Source organism: Xylocopa sonorina, chromosome 6 (genome assembly GCF_050948175.1).
Source record: "Xylocopa sonorina isolate GNS202 chromosome 6, iyXylSono1_principal, whole genome shotgun sequence".
Taxonomy (NCBI): domain Eukaryota; kingdom Metazoa; phylum Arthropoda; class Insecta; order Hymenoptera; family Apidae; genus Xylocopa; species Xylocopa sonorina.
In genome coordinates, this window is record NC_135198.1 from 8,636,566 (window position 1) to 8,657,321 (window position 20,756).

At 50.6% G+C, this 20,756-nt stretch overlaps 3 protein-coding genes across 4 annotated transcripts in view; 1 reads left to right on the forward strand and 2 right to left on the reverse strand.

Annotated features, from left to right (window-relative positions):
• LOC143424453 (uncharacterized) overlaps positions 1 to 11,060 on the reverse strand; it is a 106,492-nt gene extending 95,432 nt beyond the window's left edge. Inside the window, exons 1-2 of the mRNA XM_076896509.1 lie at positions 11,055 to 11,060; positions 7,933 to 9,364 (exon numbers count right to left, since the gene is read on the reverse strand). Coding sequence (XP_076752624.1) covers positions 7,933 to 9,364; positions 11,055 to 11,060 — 1,438 coding nt within the window. The remainder of the gene's footprint in view (positions 1 to 7,932; positions 9,365 to 11,054) is intronic.
• Positions 1 to 20,756, reverse strand: part of Nhe2 (Na[+]/H[+] hydrogen exchanger 2) — a 250,996-nt gene that overhangs the window by 158,226 nt on the left and 72,014 nt on the right. The window lies entirely within an intron of this gene.
• The window catches only part of LOC143424631 (ciliary microtubule inner protein 1), a 168,223-nt gene that overhangs the window by 114,999 nt on the left and 32,468 nt on the right, over positions 1 to 20,756 (forward strand). The gene's annotated exons all lie outside the window — the stretch shown is intronic.

Here is a 20,756-nt window from a genome sequence, read left to right on the forward strand (position 1 = left end):
AAAAGCCATCCTATCTATCTATTCTCGACGAGTTCCGTGTTATTCCTGTCCGTACTTCGAGTGATTCCGTTTCGCATGGAATTTTTCAAAACAAACGGAATCAAATATTTCGGAACCACTATCTTTTTCAGAAGTTCATCAACTTTCCCGGCTTCGTTTGCACTGCTTATCGGCACGTGTAAATATTCTAGATAATTTCTACGCTGCTTCCGGCCGAGCCGCGAGAATTGAAAATGTTAATCTCGCGCCGGTGGATTTAAAGTAAGACGGGAAAAATTCGTTCTTGCAACGAAGTCGGGTTTAATTGCGCGAGGCTCGCAGAGCGGTGGATGGCAGGCTTCCTCAGCGGGAGTATCTAGGTCTGTGTAACGATTTTTAGAGTCTCCGACCCTCCGACGATCGTCCAGCCCATGAAAAACTTGAGGCACCCCACAGTCGAGGCACCGCGCCAGGCGTTACCATAGCGACCAAGCCCTTTCGCGCCCCTCTGTCGTTGACCTATACCTAACGCAAGCCACCCTTAGCTCCTGGCTGCCCTAAATCTATTAGACGAACTCGAAGATACCAACGCCCCGGTGGAAGGTATCACGCCCTAACGAAATAAATCACCGCGGCTCGTCCGCGAACGGGAACCATGCTCGCGGTGAGTCTAACGTTGGGAAGAAATTCCACCCCGCGTTAAAATCGCGTTGGCTTGCGCAACGGTGCCACTGTCTTTCTGATTGATCGACGCGACTGGATGTACGACTGGTGGGCTCGTTTTCACGCTCGATCCGGTTTATTGACAGGGACAAATTAGAGGCTGGCTGGGTACGCGCATACCTCTAATCTCTATGCAATTTCAGGTTATGAATTAAATATCACGGGCAAGAATATGATGTATTGCCGGCTGGTTGTTATTTGCACTGAATAATTCCGATTTGCATTGAATAATTTAGATTGTGCGGCGTCGTCCAAGTGAGCGACAGACATTTACAGCTGTCACGGGCTGGGATTTATTTAATATCGCCTGGCAATAAATTGCGAAATAAATCTACGGTTTAATTAATGCTTTGTGCGGCGAGTTACCGACTAGCACTTTTCTTTTATGCGACTGTCGCTTTGGTATCTTCGATTCGAACATAAATCGTAGCTCCTGCATTGTTTATCGACACGATCATTGTGGCTGGCCTATAGAACTTATTACTTATTCACGCTCGTTGAGTACGAGAAATGCTACGTATGAAAATTGCACGTAAATAGTTACTAGACAGCAATATAGGTTCGAGTGCAAACTTTCATCGCTCTCGATAGTCGTAATGCCAACGTATTCATTTCAAATACCGACAAGTTTTTGAATAATGCAATTTATTATTTCATTGAAATGCCTCTCGATGTCCAAGCATCCGGGGAGAGTTTCGAACAATCTCGATTTTTAAAATTCCACCAACGTCGTCGAGGAGTTAATTAAGGATGGGCGAATAATTTTTCATAGCCCGATAAGAGGATTAAATAACCCACGAACGACGCGGCCGCGAAGCCTAAACCGACAACTTTAATTGGAACTTTCACTAACAAAAGGGAAAATAGTTAATCCAGCGCGGTGCTTAAAACAAGGCCAACTTTCCGCGAGTTCGTTCATAATTCACTTCCAAAGATCAGCGGAGCCCTGGGGTCCCTGCGAGGGGCCATTATCAAGCGTTGTCGAGGGAAATTTAGGTGTACTCGGAGAAAAGAGAAAGCGAAGAGAAAAATGAGGAAAAAAAAGAGGCAGGAAGAACAAAAGTTAGAGAGAGAGAGTGGAAAGGCGAAGAGAATCAGTGAAGAAGCACGCTGGGTCCGTCGACATCAGACATGCAATGCCGACAAGAAAGAAAAAGGGGTAAAAAGAAAGGAAAAAAAAAAAGGTGAGAGCCGCGGAATCGTAAATCGAGAATTAAGTATGACGGCGAGCGGTAAGACGTATATAAATTTTCCTTGCCGATGAATAATAAATGGTGGAGAACCGGGGAGCGCGAGAGAGGGAGGAGAGCGCGGAGTAGAACCGCGCGCGCTCCAGCTCCGTTCCAACTTGAAGAAAAAGGGCCGAAGGGAGAAGAGCAAAAAGGGAGAGAGAAAGAGGGAGAGATGTCGAGGGCCAGAGCGGAGAGGTAGAGAGTAGAATGGAAAGGGTGTGCTGACGAGAGAGACTCGAAGGAGAACGTAGAGCTAGAGGGAGAAAGAGAGTAAGGAGTGAACGAAAGGACGTTAACCCTTTTCTTGTTTCTCTCCAGCCCATCCCTCCGTTCCTTCTCATCGCAGGAGTGCTCCTTTCCACAGGAGAGTTATACCTCCTCCTCTCTCTCTTTCTCTCTCTCTCTCTCTCTTTCTCTCCCTTTCTCTCCCTCTTCAGTCACTTTTTCCACCTCGCGATCATCTTTCTTTCCAACCTTCTCTCCACGGTTCTGTTCGTTCTACTTGGGTCCCCTCTGTGCCACCCGCTTCAATCGTTCCCTCTCTCTCTCTTTCTCCCTCTCTCCGGCTAACCCTTCCGTTCGTTCTCTTTCTTACTCTCCCTTCGCCGTCGAGGGGAGAGAACAAAAATTACGAATCCGCGAGGCATTTGTCGAGAGCCACACGGCTCGATCGAGGGGGTTTCGCTCTCGGCCGTGCGCGCCAGCCACGACGCGTTCAACCACGGCAAAAATGTTCAACCCTTTGCTGTCCGTCGCACGAAACTTACGCAACGGGTCGTCACCCGGGACAGGCCTATTTCCGAGCGATGCTTACTACGCGAGGTTCACAAAAGCGGAGTAACACGATAATGAGAAGCGGATCGTCTGGAATTTCAATGTCAGAACGAACAAATTTAGGTCATTTCGTTGCAATTCATGCGTCTAAAGGAAAAGAGATGGCTAGACACGTCCTAGATACGTAGTTTCGACGGAACGCTCGCGTATATTCTACTCGAACAATACCGAGGAGAAGCTCGAAGGTTCCGTCCCTAGGAGCTTTTATCCTAAATGCACTCGAGAGAACGAAATCGCAGCAAGGAGGCATCGATCACCATCCAGAGAGAGAGGAACAGGAAGAAACCTCGGCGTGATTAAAATTCGAAACTCTCGCCAGACGTAAACGAGGGAGACCGGCGGATAACGAGGCGAAAGAACGCCGGAATTCGTGATCTTTAAAAATAGCAGCCGTTCGGCTAGGTGGCATAAATCAAATCTGCATTATACTGTCTTTAACGATACAGTTTACACGGTGCACTTTAGCCATTCGAAAGGGAACGATCCGAGCGGCGGTGAATAATTACCGCGGAACGAAAGCGCAAATAAATCTGCATCCAGTGGGCGGGAAAAAGGCGGTGCTCGCGTTTCGCAACGCGGCGTGGATCGCCACGTGAAATTCCTGGGACAGTTTGCATATTTTCGCGTGACCGTAGACGCGGGACCCTAGGCAGCCGGGTTGCCACACCGTGGGAACAAACTTTCAGACGTTGTAATTATTAGAACCAATTTGCCCGCCTAATAACACGTCATTATACTATTACAAAGTCGTAAAGATAATCATCGTGTCTACCCGGCTTTGCCAGGCTATTGTTTCACGGGCTGGAAGGTACCTCGTCCTATTCCACGGGATCATCCTCGAAGATCGTGCGTGCACACGTAACAGCCTCCGCCCAAGATTATCCGTCTCTGGCTGATCACGATCAGTTACACCGTGCAAATTTCCGTGGACTAATTTTAAGATCACGAGCCACGGCCTGCGGTGGGGTGGATTCGTGAATCGTGATACGGAAGGTTCGTACGATATACCCATCACTATCTTGGACGCGTGATAGGAGTGTCGTCGATGACTATGATCTTCGAATGTTTAAATTAGCGGTAAGGGTCGTTATTTAAGAGGGTTACGCACGTTACGATCGCGACGGCGGGGGCGTCTGTAATCGGTGGCCGAACGTGTATCTTGACGAATCCAACGGCCGCGAGAATAGCGCGGCACGTTTAAAATAAAGTCGCGGCCGCGGTAAATTTATCGTTTCGAACGCGCGAAATCTGTTTACCGCGTCCCTCGAGGGATCGCGTAGCGCGATGAAAACCACTAAAATACCGGCTGGAATTCGTACGCGTCGTCCCCGGCAAAAACCTGCCTGTGGCCCTCCTTGTCACTCACGTGTCACTTCTGTATAGCGAGCGAAAATAAGGCCGGGTTTTGGAATACCTGACCGGTTAGTCAGACCATTTAGTCATTCCTCTTATACCGGGTACCCGGTATCGCGTAGTCACCAGAACTCGCGTTTGGGAACTATCCAGATCACGAATTAGCTCGTAAAAAAACGCCTCGAGGGTTACAGAAGCTTACCGAAATAAACACGTTAAGTAACAACATCGGAATACACCGGAGACAGTGCGTCCGCGTGGAAACCGCGGCTTCACGTGACAACCTCTCGCGTATTTCCGTAACGGGCCATCGACCATGATACCTTTTCTATGGGTTCTCTAGTAGACATACAAGCTTGGTAGAGCTAAAAATTTCCACGAGAATTAATATTTACCGAAGAGTCAGTCGTCGCCTCGAAAGTATCATAGCGATAAAGAGCTTGAATTCCACTATCTATCGTAATTCTGCAAGTTAAACGAGCGAGTACACGTGAAACCGTGACGGCAGTGACGCGCGTGTAAATACACCATTGACAATCGTTCGGTGAAAGATGTTCGAGAGTCTAATCGAGTCGAATATCAATTTGATCGCGAAATAATCTCGACCGCTTTCTAGAGGATTTCAAAGATTTACAGCTGCTTAGAGGTGAACGGTAAACGACGATGCTAGCAGCACTCGTCGGCTAGTAAAATACATCTAGACGGATCTTGACTATCTTAACGCAATAAATCCGAGCGACGCGATCTCTCCTGACCTCGATCCAGTCGAACTGCACCGGACCAACGAACAGCCTCCAGGAAACGAACGAACCGGCGGGATGTCAAGGAGCCCGGTTAAAATTACACGCTAAAACCGAACCACCTCGCGAACCGCGCGCAATTATTTTCCGCGCAAGCACGCGGTCTATGAAGCAGCGATTTATAAAATCCGCGCGAAAGAATCCCCCGGCGAATTAACCGGAGCGGGTTTCGAGGAACGATATGGCTTACTTCAAAGAAGCATGAATCTTTGGCCGGAGGGTGCGTTAATTAGGAGGAGCAATGAATCGTCGGACGCGAAAAAATGAAAAGGGACCAGAGCGAGTCGCAAAGGGTAGAGGTGGCGGGGCGGGGGTCGGGGGTTTAGAAAAAGAAAGGCGGGAGACAAGGGACCGGGGGGTGCGGAATCTGGGAATGTCGAAATTTTTGGGCCGCTGCCAATTCCCCGGTTATCTTATTATGATCAAGCGGAATTAACGAGCTATTTATCGAGATTACACGCGGCGATATGCAACGTTATAATCTAAAATAAACCGCGGCTGGTACCCGCGGGTTTATCAGGCGGGCTTTTAAAGCGGCATTCGCCGAACACGCGATACGGATATCGCGATGTTGTTGCAACTAACCGCGACGCCTACAAAAGCACCACGAGAGCATCACCAAAAACCTCTGTCTCCTTTCTACCGTGCACTGTGCGCCGCGAGTTTAATCCGTTCTCGTCGATACGCTCGTCGATTAGATTCGATTAACGATCATCCCAAGGAGCAATCTTATTCGCGCGTCTTAAGATAACGCAGGTTGGCCCCGTGATTTCGAACGGACGGAAGCTCGTCTGTTTAGTCTCACGCTAGTTGATTGTACAAACTTCCTGATATCGTTTTTCATCTAGACAATTATTGCGAAACTACTTTAAGAGGCTAGATTCACTTATAGTTGGTAATATACTCTACTAATATACTCGGAATACGTTTTGGAATGGAAAGAGGCAAGTTTCTCTCATAACGCTTGTTCAGAATTCCTTCTAAATGCATCTAAACAAGAAATAATTCTAATGATCGGCTGCGCGTTATTTAGCAAGGTAGATTGCAATATTAATTAAACAGAAAACAGTGTTTCCTCTATAAATTACACGTAATAACTGACATGCGTAATATCGCATTACCTACAGGGAAACTTAGACGCCGAGAATGTAAACGTTCCGCGCGATCTTCGAGGGAACACGTTACGAGTCAGCTTACATTTTTCACAAATTAATTACACACGTATCCAGCTTAATAAACGGTGCGCGCGAAGCATGCTGGAAATTATTATACATTTTTATAATATTTTAAAATGCGTGGCGAACTCTGTCGTTAGATAACGTTACGCGTTATCTGTTGCATTTATTTATGCAACTGAAAAGCGCAGCAGCTCTGTACAGGAGATTAGCTCGATACCAGTTTAAAGAATGCAGATACTAATCTGGCTAGAAGAATATTCATGCGAGTGTGCCCGCTATCTCGCGCATCTCAACAACATCGTAGACCAGCTTCTTAATCTACCAATTTATTCTCGGCGAATCAAACCGCAACGTTAACGATCCTGTGTTTACTTTACAGACTGCAAACTAATTCATTGTACTAACAAGACGCGGCTTTAGTCTATAAAATCAGCAACGTAAAATATGAACAATCTACAGAACAACAATGATCTATGAACATTTTAAGAAGAGGTGTCAGAGACTACAAGTCCCCAATTATGAGAAATCCCCAATGAAAAATAAAAAAAAGTACTCCAAGGTGCAACGACTTGCAACACTGTCTAAGACACGCGGATTGCGAACTTTCCATCGTACAGCTACAAGACTTGGAGATATGTAAAATCCCCGGCTAAAAGTATGCGAGCATCGATAGGCTCTCTAGGCGCGAGGTACACGTGTAACGGAAAGGAATGAAACGGAATGAAACGGAGCCCGACGAGGAGGAAGGTTGACGAGGAAGGCACAGGCGACTTGGCCGTTGCGAAGGGCGGCGCGGAAGGGCGAAAAAAGGGTGGCGGCGAGGAAGACGGGGCGCGTTCGCTCGGTTGACTCGCGGGCCGGGGCAGGACGGAGTAAAAGCGGAACGGAGAGCGCGAGGAGGCGCGCGAGAAACGGGTATACAGAGTCGGCGGTCGGGCAGTGCGCGAAAAGAATAGCTTGGCTGATTCATACGCGAAGTCACGAGCCGTACGTCGTACGCAGCCGGCGTACGGCCGTGCAAGCGTAATCGAAAACACACGAGATGCACACGTTTCACCGGCGAGCTTCCCTTCTTCTTCTTCTTCCATTCCCTCCTTCGTGCGGCCGGTGCACGCTTTTACGTACCGTGGGCGTGCAACGAAAATATACCAAGTCCATTTTTCAGTTAGTTGCTCGTTTAGGAAGCGTAAAATATCATACGCGATAGAACGCCTAGATTGTAACCCGCCCTCGTGTATTTTTTATTGCACCAGATAAGAATGCACACCGTTCCCTCTACGTTTCGCTCTTAACTCGACGAACGTCGTCATATTTCAAAGTATTTTTAAATGTTTACAAAATATTTCAAGCCCTGACAACTGGGCTGCGACGAGTAAAGTTCTCGCGAGAAGCCAACCGCGAAGAAACGTATACAAAGTACGCGGTTCCTTCCGAAAAATATATACGATACTCGAGGGAGGGCCTGGCGTGTCCTGGTTCCCCAGGAACAGTCAGCCGAAGAGGAGCCACGACGTAGACGCGGTGCGAACTTAAACGGCCAAGGGAACGAAGGGCGAAGGGAGATCGGAGAAAGTGGCCGCGCGGTTAGAGTAGTTAAAAATAACCTGGCCAAGGGTCCTGCGCCGAGCTTCGGTTCCTGTAAACACGTCCGTAGGGAGAGGCACGGCAAAAGGAGCAACGGGAGAGGCACGCGGCTCGCGTGTAGCTCTCGCAGAAAGAGAAGAGGACCCGCATGTTCCCTTATGGTGGGCCAGAACGGGACGGGAAGAGGCGCGCGCAAAAAGAAGAAAAAGGGGCAAAAAGAAAGGGGAGAGTAGATTTCGTGGTACTCACGTGCTTCCATAGAGGTATCTTGGCTCGGCGGTGGCAACTGCGTCGTCGTCGGCGACGCGCTCGTGCTCCTTGCCGTCGACGTAGACGACGAGCCTTTGGCCTGCGCTACGCTGACCTTGACCCGTTCACCGCCGCTCTCTGACTCCTCGTCCTCGCTCACCGCCTCCTCCGGGCCCGGGCGTGTCCTTACGGTTCCAGCTCCCGGCTCCTCGTCCTCTGGGTACGACCACGATGACATCGGTCCGGCGACTGTTGTGGCCCACTCGGTGACACCACTACCACCAGCTTTTACCTCACCACTACCGTCCGCGGCGAACGCGGGACCACCCCCGTCCCTACGAGACGAGACACCTACTACTTCGCTCGGTTCCTCGTCTTTCGCCTTCCTGTTGCGTCTTCCTATCGCGAACTTACCCGCCCCACTGTCGTCGTCCGGTAACCGCGGCACGGTTCGATGAACCAAACGAAACGGAATGCTAGTCCAAGTGACTGGTACCGTAGTCACCGTAGTTGTTGTTACAGTCGTCGTCGTCGTCGTCGCGATCGTCGAGCGATCCCCGTTCGACGACGTATCACCGACAAAGTCCACCCGATCCAACGACGTCCAATTGTTATTGTGGATCGTTCTAGCTGGTGCGAACGAAGCGGTACCACCGTGGCGACGCTCTTGTTTCGCGATCCCGACCAGAGTCGCGAAAGGTTCCACGTGACGGAGACGAGAGGATCTCGTGGGCAACCAGGACGGTTCGACGAGGCCTAAAGGGGTTGGTCCTCGATCATCGGACACCTGCCACCGCCTCGACTTGGTCCTCTCGCGAGCCAGACCTCCTCCTCCTCTTCCTCCTCTTCTACCTGGTAACGCGGAGGAAGAAGAGCCCTTCCTGCCGTTGGTATCGACCGTCGTTGGTTCCTGGTCTTCGCGTTCGACTGGTAGCAAGGACACACCGTGATGATCCAGTCCGATCTTCGCAGAACGCTTGTAAGAGGGGGGCTCTTCCGGCTGAAGGTTGGAAAATCGCGACGTTCTCCTGAAGGAAGACAAAGACGACGACGACGAACGAGGCAGAAGACGAGGAGGCGTAGCGTCGAGGGACACGTACGGATCGGACACCACCGGTGCAGCCGTCGTCGTACGCGTTTGATTTCCGAGAACAGTGACGACGAGAAGAAGCAGGGGCAAACCCACCCCCGCCCCCGTGGTGGCCCCCACAACCCCCGGCCTTACCACGAAAACTCGCGAGGCCGTCCAGTCCAGCTGGTTGTAGGCCGATCTTGTCGATGATGGACCAAGATTCGATAACGAGCGTTCCTTCTTCCTACCTCGTCCTTCTCCACCAGCCCTGGATCCGTTTCTACGCCCGCGACAAGGCTCCTCGACTCCTCCTCCGCCTCTTCTTCGTCCCCTTCCTGATCTACATCCAACCTTCCGTCGCTACTCTTCCTCTTTTGCACACCTGCTCTCGTCCACAGCCAGCATCGGGTCCTCGGGTCCCGTTCGCATCGACCCGACTCCGGGCGTCTCTTTTTCCTCTTCCTCTTCTTCGTCGCCGCGACAACTGGTCCACCCACGAGATTTCGGTCTCGCATTTATCCCGTCGCGTGTCGAACGTTTCTAACGAGGTCTACTGCGTCGCGCGAACTCGACCGACGATATCGGTGCTACGTAACCGCGTTCCGCCATCATCGCGAGCCGTGCACCCGATCGTTGTCGACGCGAACGATCGTCGCGCGAGCGTTCGCGGGCCCACGCGCCACCGATGCTCGCCCTGGCATTCTCCGTTTCCGTCTAAACACCCCGGATTTCCGCGACGCGCACGCGATTAATCGCCTCGACTGGCTACGATGTGTCTGTAACAAATAAAGATACACATGTTAGAACATACGTTCGATCGAGAGAAACGAATAGTTCGTCCGCACCGTGGCCGGTTTTAATGTACTCGGACAACGCGATGAAACAACCGAACTGAATGCTTGCCCGCGTACCGATATGATTTCATTGAAACGATAAGAAACGGATACAATTAAGAGCGAACAGAGAGTAAATGAAACACAATGGTGTTTCGATCTGCACGTAAATGTACGTATTCGTTGTTCAGATAAAACAATAGAAATTGGAAAATGGATTTACTTTTGAAAGTACCGATCGATAAGCGATATCAGTGATACGATTGATTAGTTCGTTATCGCAATACACGTACATTTTTCCAATCTGTACAACCATCTACACTTTGAATTTAAGAAAGCATGCCAATTTCGTTGCGATCTAATTCATTATCCATGTTTTCGATATTAAAACATTCTTTCTAAAAGAAAAACAAATATAAGATAACACAGTATGCGTCATTCCGTATGCACCAGCGGCCTGTATAATATCGACTACTCTTTAAAACGATCCAATTATAAGAGAAGACAGGCAACGGGATAAAGAGGAACAGCCCCGCGCAGCACACACTGTCTTATTCTGGTCTATAGACTCATGCTTCCTACAACTTCCTAAAATACGAGCCCCGAGGAAATAGTTCGCGAACGGATCTCGAGTGATTCGTTTCGTTCCGCGTTCTACCCTCGCCACGTTTCTCCCTTTCGTCCCGCCATTGTGTCGGCCGTGCTCGCGCGTCCACGTGACAATACAGTGCAATGAATCGATGTCCAACACACGCTCTTTTCCCCTCTCTCAGCTGCGACGCGCGCGTACGGCATAAAAATGAAAATGTTGCCCCGCGGAACGCTCACTCGAGATTTCGAGTGCTCCACCCGACGAGTGCGCCTTGCATCGCCGTAGATTTATTATTTATGTCAAGCATCAACGTGCTCGCCGTTCCTCGTGGATCTCAACGCGGGAATTATCGTGCCCCTCGGCGATGAACGCGCCTACTCTCGACCGGCGAGAAATAATTATTCTAACTGCACGGCGAACCGTGCTCGAGATAAACGATAATCAATATTCACGATGCTATTGATAAAAGGAACGGGGAGTGATAACGCGAATGATATAACGGCTCGTGGAAAGTTATACTACCGCGTGGTTGTATCCGATTGGTGGTTAAGTCTATCTCGTTTCTCGTTGCAATTGCACGTTGAACGGGAAGTTGATCGATTAAGGGTATTTTTCGATGATTTACCTTCATTATACACAGTTCCACGCCACCGTCTTTTCTTAATTAATATAGACGTAAAAATTGGGGTCGCGCGATCGATCTTTCAATCGTGGCTCCCAATATGGGAGAGATCCCTTTTTCGTTGTATCGAAAATTCATGTCGATCGGAAAAGGGGACCAAATATTTCAAGATCCGTTAACCGTAGTAACGTAGGAAAAGAAATGATGGAAAGTTTATTTTTATTAAACGTCTCACGGGGTATGAATAGTTTAGCATACCTCTCCGATATAGGTATCGTCTCCTAGGGTATGCCAGCATAGATTTACGGAGAAGGAAAAGAGACGATGGTCGAGAACACGTAGAGTGGTCTGTTTCTACTGTCCACACTCTCCTAATGCAAAACTCATGTAGCATCGATAGCCGTTGACTTTAGCCGCGACACCGGCTGACTGCCGGATAGCCGTGTTTTGCCATGTTTGTTCAACGCACTTAATCAAACAGGAAATTACGAACAACGAGAGAACGGGCCCGTCGCGACACAAGCGGTGAATATTTGTTTACGATGAAAACGCGAAATTCGCTAATTATAGTCACGAAGTCTTGTACAGAAGGGAGGAAACGGCGAAGGCACTATTTTTACGAGTCTCCCGCCAGAATATCGCGGTACGTCTGCCTCCGTCTAACCGCCAACAAAGCCAACGCACAATTAACGAAACGCAGACCACCCCCTACCCCTCTGTGACCCGTTATATTCCGCGATAAGATAATTCTATCGATAATTATACGTCTGACACTTTGCGAACCGTCTGTCGCGAACATTTAGCACGGAGCGCGTGCTTCGCACACGGACACCCGAAAGCGACTGAACGCGCCATTTGAAGACGCGGAACAATGTTGTCGCCGGAAGTGTAAACAGCGTCCCTCCTAGACGCGGTCTTCGATCACGATTCGCTGCTCGAAACAACGCATGCTGTGTGTGATATTAAGTGGTATACGGTTAATAAGTTAATAGAAGTATCTTTATTTGGTAATGTGCATTTAATTGGACAACGACAACAACAACAACAACAACAACAACAACGACAAACAATTAAAGAGATTCGATACGTTTTAATGGTTTACAGGTGTTGATAGTCCTCGTTATGTACGCGTGTACATATACATCGATAAATCCGCAGGATTTTTGGTAAAAAGTGGGGTTAGGCATACGAGGTGGAACGCTCGGTTGGTCTGTGTCGCGCGCGCGTGTCAGCGAGTGGGAATTCGCTGTTTTCACGAGGAAAAATGTGCGCGGCACGCGCGCTGACGTTCTATTTTCGAATGAAAGGCGCGATCAGGGGACAAGAACGAAAGAGAGATGCGGGAACCGGGAGAGAAAGGGAGCGAAAGAGAAAACGGGCAAACGCGATAAAGAGAGAAGCCGGATCGGTGAGCGCGTGCATGCGAGAGACGGCCGACGAGAGGGAGAAACGAACGAAGAAGACGGACGTAGGAACGGAGTGCGAGGGAAAAGCGTGTAGCAGAAAGCGAGAAAGCGACGCAACGAGAGCAACAACATTGTGCAAAAACGAAGACAGATTGTGCGGCGCATCTGTATGCGTGGCGTACGAGTGCGAGGAGGACGGAGAGGGAGTGCGTGCTCTTTGAATACACGCCGGGAAAAGGCGGACAGAAACAGAGAGCGAAAGGGATGAAGATAGGAAAGAAGACGGAGAGCGTGCTGGTGCCTGGTTGTGTAGTGTGGACACCGGCAAGGAACTCTGACTCGTCTTGTGCTAGGCGGCCATGCTGGGTCTCTCTTGCGTTCCGAGAACGGGTACCTTTTGCGTACACGATGAAAACTCGTGTGTATCCTCCCGCAGGGAAAATTCTGCCGCGCACGTTGCCGCAGGCGGTTGCGTGAAGCGTGGCTCGGCGGAATCACATGGCACCACCGCGGACGATTAAGGATATCGCCGAGGGAAAGGAAAACAAAACGGCGCCGAGGTGGGAGAGGAACGGGTTAAAAAGGGGACGAGGAAACGAGTACGCGAATCTGGAACCGGGGAAAAGGAAGAGGAGGAACGGGAACGTGCGCGAGGCGAAGAAACCGATGCGAGGGAAAAAGACGAAAAGGGATAAAGTAAAGTAAAAAAGAGAGCCAAGGAAGCGTGGAAGAAAAAGTAAGAAAAGGAGAGAGAAGCACACGCACCGTGTTGACCACCACGCGTTCGCCGCTTGGGATGAGGGGAGGGGGCACCTCTGTTCACGAGCACGGCTAGACGGTATACGCAGTACACGTAAAACTACGCGCGGCAACGACACACACGACCAGTGCACGCGTCCTCGCGGCGGCTCCGTGTTTTCCACTGTGCGCAGCGTGTCGATGCTGGCTTTTCCTTTCTCGGCATGGACGCCACGGTAGCCACGCCAAGACGAACGTGTAGAAAGGAAGCGGATCGAGCGTGTTGATCGTACAGCGAACGACCGGAGCTCGAAGCGAGCGAGCCGAAGATCCGTCGAGCAAGCGGTGCTGCCTATCGGATGGCACTGCGTTCAGCGCCGCGGTGCGCGACCCCCGTCGGCCTTCATCGTCTTTCCTCGTCGCGCCTCGTCCCGTCTCGGCGTTGCTCGTCGCTTTTCGCCCCTTTCCGTCCCTCGAGTTTCTGCCGTGTCTCACACGGGTCCCGCGGCTCTATACTACCTTGCTCTCCGCTGTGTTTTGCTCCTCTCTTTCCTCTCACGTTTCTCTAACCCCTTCTTCTTCCGCGTCCAATACCCTCTCTCTCTCTCTCTCTCTTTCTTTCTTTCCTCACCGCCGTAGCCTTCTTCGATTCTCTATCTTGCCGCCATCGCCACTGTCACCACCACCGCCGCCTCCACCATCGTCGTCGTCGTACACCCGCTGTCGTCGCCCGCGGTCGCCGTCGCAGTCATACCCGACGAGCGATGTCGCGAAAATCATCTACTTTCTTGGCGATTCCCCGATTCGAGCAGACTTGTCGACCCGATTGCTCGCCGCTCGATCCTACGAATCGCCCACCTCGTCGTTGCACCTTCTTTGGTCTCGCCGCCTCGCTTCGCGCACGTTTCGTTCCCACATTTGGCAAGATTTGTGCCATTTTCGTAGGCAATTAATCGGGTCATTACAGTATCGGCGGTAAGAGTGTGATGCATCGACCAATTGGACGCTACTTTTCCACTTATATATACACGATTTCCAGGTTAACCTACTGCCTCGAGTACCTCACATTCTACAACGTGTTTTCCCATTTGAAACGTTCCAAAAATCACGAATCGAACGAGCAAATAACAGTGCATAGGAGCAGCGTGAAACCACGTGCGCCTTATGTTAACACGAGTGGTCCGGCAGCGGTGCATTGACCACGCGATCCATGGCACGCACCCGCAATCTCCCCCTAGACAATCGGACAACAGGACCGGGGATTCTCCAATATAGACGAACCTATGCATATTTGGCACATCGCACGCGGCACGTTCCGTTGAGTCACCCTTTCGATCTCAAGCACGCGTGGCAGTCGTAACAGGACACATGCCAGTCGTACAACCGAATTTCGATACGACGCTGGTTCGATACATCCCTTGAAATCGAACTACTTTAAACGGGAAGGGGTAGAACGACGAAGTTGGTAGGTGAGAAATGCAAAGAAGGCCGGCACTACGTAATGCCGGCGGACGAGGGTGCGTACGTCGGGTCAACGATAATAATTCATCGGAAAGGTTAATCGTGGAATGCCGGGAACGGCGCGATATGCATACCGGAGCTTCTGTCGCCGTGGCGGAAACCGGCTCCGTTTCACGCTGACCCTTTCCATACCCTAGAGAGTTGCCGGTATCGACGTCATCGAATACTGTTCCTTATTTAGAAATCAGGACGTCAGAGACGTCGTGTACACCGTCCGTGTCGGCTGGTCTCAATAATTCGCCACGTAACGATTTCGCGACGCCTCGCGGACCTGTTTTCGCACAAGCTCTACTTGAACGCGGACTGAACATTTCATTAGCGATTTTACGGGTTTCCTCGCGGTATCGATTCGAAGATGAACCGGTAATAGGACACGCGACTGACCCAAAAACATGAAGATTTCGATTTTCCTACCCTGGCACAGACCTGCCCGCTAATAGCGTATTCTTGATCTCCACTTGCGATTCTTCTGTATAACACACAGCCTCCAGTGCGAAACTGGATTAAGATTAGTGGGTACATGTATAGGTGTACACGGTCGTAGCATTATGCTAGGAATATCGCGTGTCGTTCTCCAGCTGAACGCGTGACTCGTCCCGCGATGGCTTCGTCATCAAGACCGCAGACTCTCGCGAAACGTCTACCGTCTGCTACCGTCCACTGCATAAGCGTTATCTATAGCTGTAGATAAGGGGTCTTCGATCTCGGGAGCGGCGTAAACAGAATGCTCGCGTAACGAGTAAAGATCGACGGGCACGGTCGTTGTCGCAGACAGCGAGGAGAACGTGCGTCGATCCGCGAACGAATCTCGTCGGCGAAAGGCGAGGCGCGTAGGCTGATAGGCAGACGGAGATACGAGCCAACCGCTCGGTATAGGTGGGAGGGCGAAAGAGAAGGGAAGAATATGCAAAAATGCAAGTTTTACACGCGGCACGGACACCGGCATTCCGCAGGACATACTTGGAACCGGACACCGGGTTCGTGGAACCGGGACGGTCACTCGAGAACTATGCTATTTAAAGAAAGGCGAACCGTGGTGCACCCCGTTTACCGTTACTATCAACCTCCGTCGACCTCTTGCCCGTCACTTACGCGGCCAGACAAGTTGAATCACCCGTGCTCGCTGTCGCAATCGGGATTTCATGGTTAACCCTTTTAAGCAGGATATACGACCGCGGGCAATCATCTGTATTTTTGCTCGAACCGGCAGTAAAATCGTGCTAGGGTGCCTCGTAAATTATTGCGCAACCTCGCTCGCTTTGTACGCTGGTTACTTCTAACCGAGGCGTACTCGATAGCCGGTTTATCTTTCGCCGCGCGTTACGTCCGAATCAATTTTTCAAATGCAAATAAGACGATACTTAATTATTCAATTTACAAAGTAATGAGATGCATCGTCGGGTTAATGGCGCGCGATAAACAACGAAGAGCGACCATTTGTACGGGGCTCCAACAAAGAGTCGTTCGTACGTTTCACGACTTCGCGCGAGAATGGTGTTTAACGAGAAACTACGGGGAGCAAGGCGAATCCCGATAAACGGTCGCTGCACGATTCGTCTCGTGTTGTTTCTCAACACGATCCTTCTCGCCCGTAATCCTCTTATCCCTTCGCGAGACAACAGTCGCGCGAATCCTCGGATTCACGGCTAACGAACCATCGATATTCCCGCGTGAGTAAGATTAAACGTATCAGAACAAACGAAACGTTTCTCTCGCGAATCTTCCTCTATCGCCAGAACAGGAAAGAGAGGAGAGAGGAACAAGGGATTTCTGCGATAGCGGGGAAAAAAGAGGAAAAGGAGGATTTTTTTACCAAGTGGTATGAAACAGCAAAAAGGAATAGGTGGTGCGTGAGATAGGCAGAAACGACGAAAAAATAGGGATAAAGCACGGAGAGGGAGAGAGAAAAAGGGTAAAAAGACGCGGAGATGCGAGGCGCGATGAGAAGAAGCGAACGTAGTAAAAGGAGGTGGAGCGGAGGAACGGAGAGACGTTTAAAAGAACCTCAAAGAGCATAAAGACCAAGTGATAATCGGTCAGAGACCCTTCTACCGGGGCCAGACGGCTATGCACTCGGTTGGAGTGCCAGGGCAGACAACGGACAGACGTACGGACGTGCACAGGAACGAACGGACAGAGCGAAGCAACCAGAACACATTGTGATGGCCTGCTGCACAGGCCTGCTCTCTTTCACTCTCTCTCTCTACATCTCCCTGTTTTCTTCTTCTTCTTCTTCTTCTTCTTCTTCTTCGTCTTCTCCGCCTGGTTCGCTCTTCTGGTACACCACTCCAGGCCATTGCCATTCACCGGCACGTCTCGTCTCTCATTTTCCAAGCCCGTGGCCTCTTTCTCGTATTCCCTTTTCTTCAGCCTGCCTCGTCTCTTTTCTTGCGCTGCCTGACCCCCTTCCCACCTCGCGTTTCTCTCTTTTCCCTCCCTCTTTCATACCTTCCTTCTTTTTTTCCAGTTTCATCGCCCCCGCTGTCCACCTTTTTCATCTCTTTTTTCTTTCCTTTCTTCTCTTATTTTCTGGTGTTCCCATTTCACCTCTGCTCTCACGTGGCACTCTTTCGGTCATATTTCATAAATAATAAAGAGAAACGCGGCCAGGTAAACAGGAATACGAACGAGACACGAGCCCCGCGTCACCCTGTGCCCGTTGATTTGCATCTATCGCGACCCGCGAGACGTTTGAACGCTCGCTTATTCATACGCCAGCAGAACGGAGAAAGAGTAAGAAGCACGAGTGCACGGATCCTAACGTCTTGTAGAATTTCGCGTCGTGCGAACTCGAGTATCGAACAGAAATCGGTCCACCGGTCGAGGAACCGCCCCGGTGACAACGTCTCGAATGTTCCCGCAAGACCTGGACCGCAAGTAAGCCCGATCCCCAGCGATAACCACGAAATTTCTTTTATTAATGATCCGTCATTTAGTCTGGTTTCGTGCAACCTGTCGTACACCCGGTCCTGCGTGCCTGCGGACGCTCGGTACCGCATTGGAAACTGAGCCCACCGCGTCACGGAATCTTTCGCGGCTCGTCCTGTTATTATTCCGTCAAATATCAGAAGGCGAGCCAAGGGCGTGGAAGGGACCGGCGAAAAGAAGGGCGAACACGGAGGGGCGACGGAACTGGACGAAAGGCAACGCCGGCTCCAGGCAAGGGGTTCTTCTCTCTTTGCGAGGCGGCCGGAATTTTTGCGGCTGTTTTTTACAGTTACACCTGCCGTTCCCCGTGCACACCGATCGCAAACGTCACGCACCACGTCGCATCGCCGCGTACTTCATGCGTGGAACATGAGGACTGGCCTTGTACGCGGATCGCGGGGCGGCGGTAGCCAGCAGCCACGGGCGGACCAAAAGGAGGAACGCGGCATAGAGGGTGGCCGGTACGCTGAGAAGGGTCAGCCAAAAGGGACACCGCGAAAGGGAATAATACGCGCTCGTGACGGATACGACGTACGCACCTACTCGCTCTTCGAGTTGTTCTTTCGAAGTCAACGAACCAGCCGATTATGCGAAATCAGTGATGGCCTCGCGCTTAAATATTCAATTAAACGGCCGGATGAAATTTATACGCGACCGGCATCGTGGCGTTCGCCTTTGGAATCGTGCGCGCAACACGCTCTTCGATAGCGATTACTTTGTACTTCGAGCAGACCGCTGTTGAAGTTCGCCAGAGGGTTAATCGATGCAACGCACCTCTTCTACTTGAACCAAGCTTCGCAGCTAACATCGTTCTTTACGTCCGTACAGATGCAATAAAAAAAAGATCAGAGCTCCGACTTTTCATCCTCTCCCTTTAGCATATACATATTTAGAGTATACACTCGCGTTATCTGTTAATAACTGGAATGTTTGCGCCAAGCTCCCTCGAAGCGTCGCGTCTTTGCACGAGCAAATAGTGCATAGCACTTCGCTCTTTGTGCTGGTCGTCCGGCCACCGCCTACGCTTTTTCCTTCCAGCGAGTGCAATTTCTCGCGCATCGCGGGTACACCTGTTGAATGATCCTCTTAACTCGTCCGCGCCATGAATTAGTGGCTCGCGTCGAATCGTTCGATTCGTTGAACCCTGTTAACGGTCCTTGTACGTTAGACGTGGGACATGTGTCGAAAGAAATTTCAACGCGCACTTTTCTCTTCTCTCCCTACTAACAAAACGTCACGCCAAGGTATGCACCATGTGGCTAGTTTTGCACAGCAACGGATAGAGTGAATCACGAGAGAATCACCACGGTGCCTCCTTCTCTTCTCATAGAAAAGCGTTATTGTTCATGTTAATAAAGTATCGCTACGATAGCGAGTATAGTACCGAGCACTCAACCGAGAAATTTCCCATAAGTCTCATAGAGAATTCGATGCGCCCTCAAAGAAAATCGACTCGCCGATTTCCCCTTTGCCCCGAGAGAAAAAATTTTACGGTGCAAAAATACCTTTCTCCTCTGACGTTCACGGTACGCGACGCGACGCGACGGTGTATGCATGATTCCAGAAAATTGAACGGTTCCACGTCTGACAGGGGGGCATCTATTCGCCTATACGAAGCAGACGGTGCAGGTTCGTTGAAAAATACATGCCCCCACCCGGTACGTATACGAAAGCTCGCCGGGCGTCGAGGGCAAATTGGATTATCGACGATCAAACACGGAATCCGATCAAATCGCTTGGAAAGGGCTTCATCCTTCATCTTTATCGGTTCAACGCCGTCGCCTGGCCGACATGCACAGTGCACACGCGGTGCGCCCCATCCAATTCTTCCTGCTGATTGCAAAAATCCGCATTCCGTCGACAGATAGCTGCTCGAAATCGGCAGCATCGCCCGACGCCACCTTTATGCACTGTATATCACGCTAATCGCGATGACGCTATCGGAGATTCCTCGTTGCTGATTGATCTACGACTGAACGAGTTCGACGATGGGAAATATCGATGTGGGTCCGAAAGATATTGGAAAATTGTATGAATTCAGAGATAAGGAAGATGAATTTCTTTTGACAGACGTATAACGAACCACTTCGAAAGGAATGGAACAAAAGAATTCAGTCGAACTCAACGGAACACGGAGCCGCGAAAGTTTAACAAGCCAGTCACTCGTAACTCGTAACCCTTTGACCAAACCGACCAACAGCGCTTTTTTAATTACTAAAGCACGCTTTGAAAACTGTACAGAAAAACTTTATATCGTGCTCGCATGCCATTTTCTAACCCCTGGAAGTAAAAAGCAGAAAAAAAAATACCAACTTCGAAACTAACCGACCCATCGCTCGTGCGATGATCAAAAGCGGCTCGCCGCCTGGTATACACACGCGACATCGTTTCGCATTGGTTTTCATAAACCGAGAGAAAAATCGCGTTTCCTGTCGCCGGACAAGGGGCAATAGCCCCTCGAAAAAAAAGAGGAGAGAACGTGAAAAAAAAAGGACGCGAACCGGAGGGGAGAAAGCGAAAAGGGGAAGGAATTACGCGATTATCGTCAAGGTGGTAGGGCGATAAGCCGTCAAAGGGCATTTGCCGCGGCCGGACCAGTCGTATCGTTCACCCGCGTTAACCATGTTGCCGCGATGACGACGGAAAGCGTAAAAAAGGAAGGAGAGAAGGTAGGACCAGAAGCGGTAGGCTAGAGGAGAGCCGAGAGAACGAGAAAAAGGAGAATGAGGAAAAAGCATCGTCGGAGCAGCTAGGTAACCGCCAGGAGTCGAGAGTTATCGTCTGGCGATAAAAGTCGATGGCGATAATAACGGCGATATACTCGTTCCCTCGGTGTACTCCTCCGCCTCGCTGCTCCGACCACCGCGTTCCACTGTCCTTCTTTCTCCTTCGTTCGACCGGGGTGATGCACTGGTCTGGCCTGCGTCCGCCTGTCTGGCTGTCAACGGGTCGTTGAACCCCCCCCTTGCCCCTCTCTTATATCCCAGCCGACCGGTGTCTTCAAAGCTTCGAGACTTATCGTCGTTTAAATGCAACGCCGCGGTCTCCGCTCCATGGCTGCACGCAGCCGACCCTCCTCTTTGCCCTTACCCACTCCCCTTGCACCCAACAC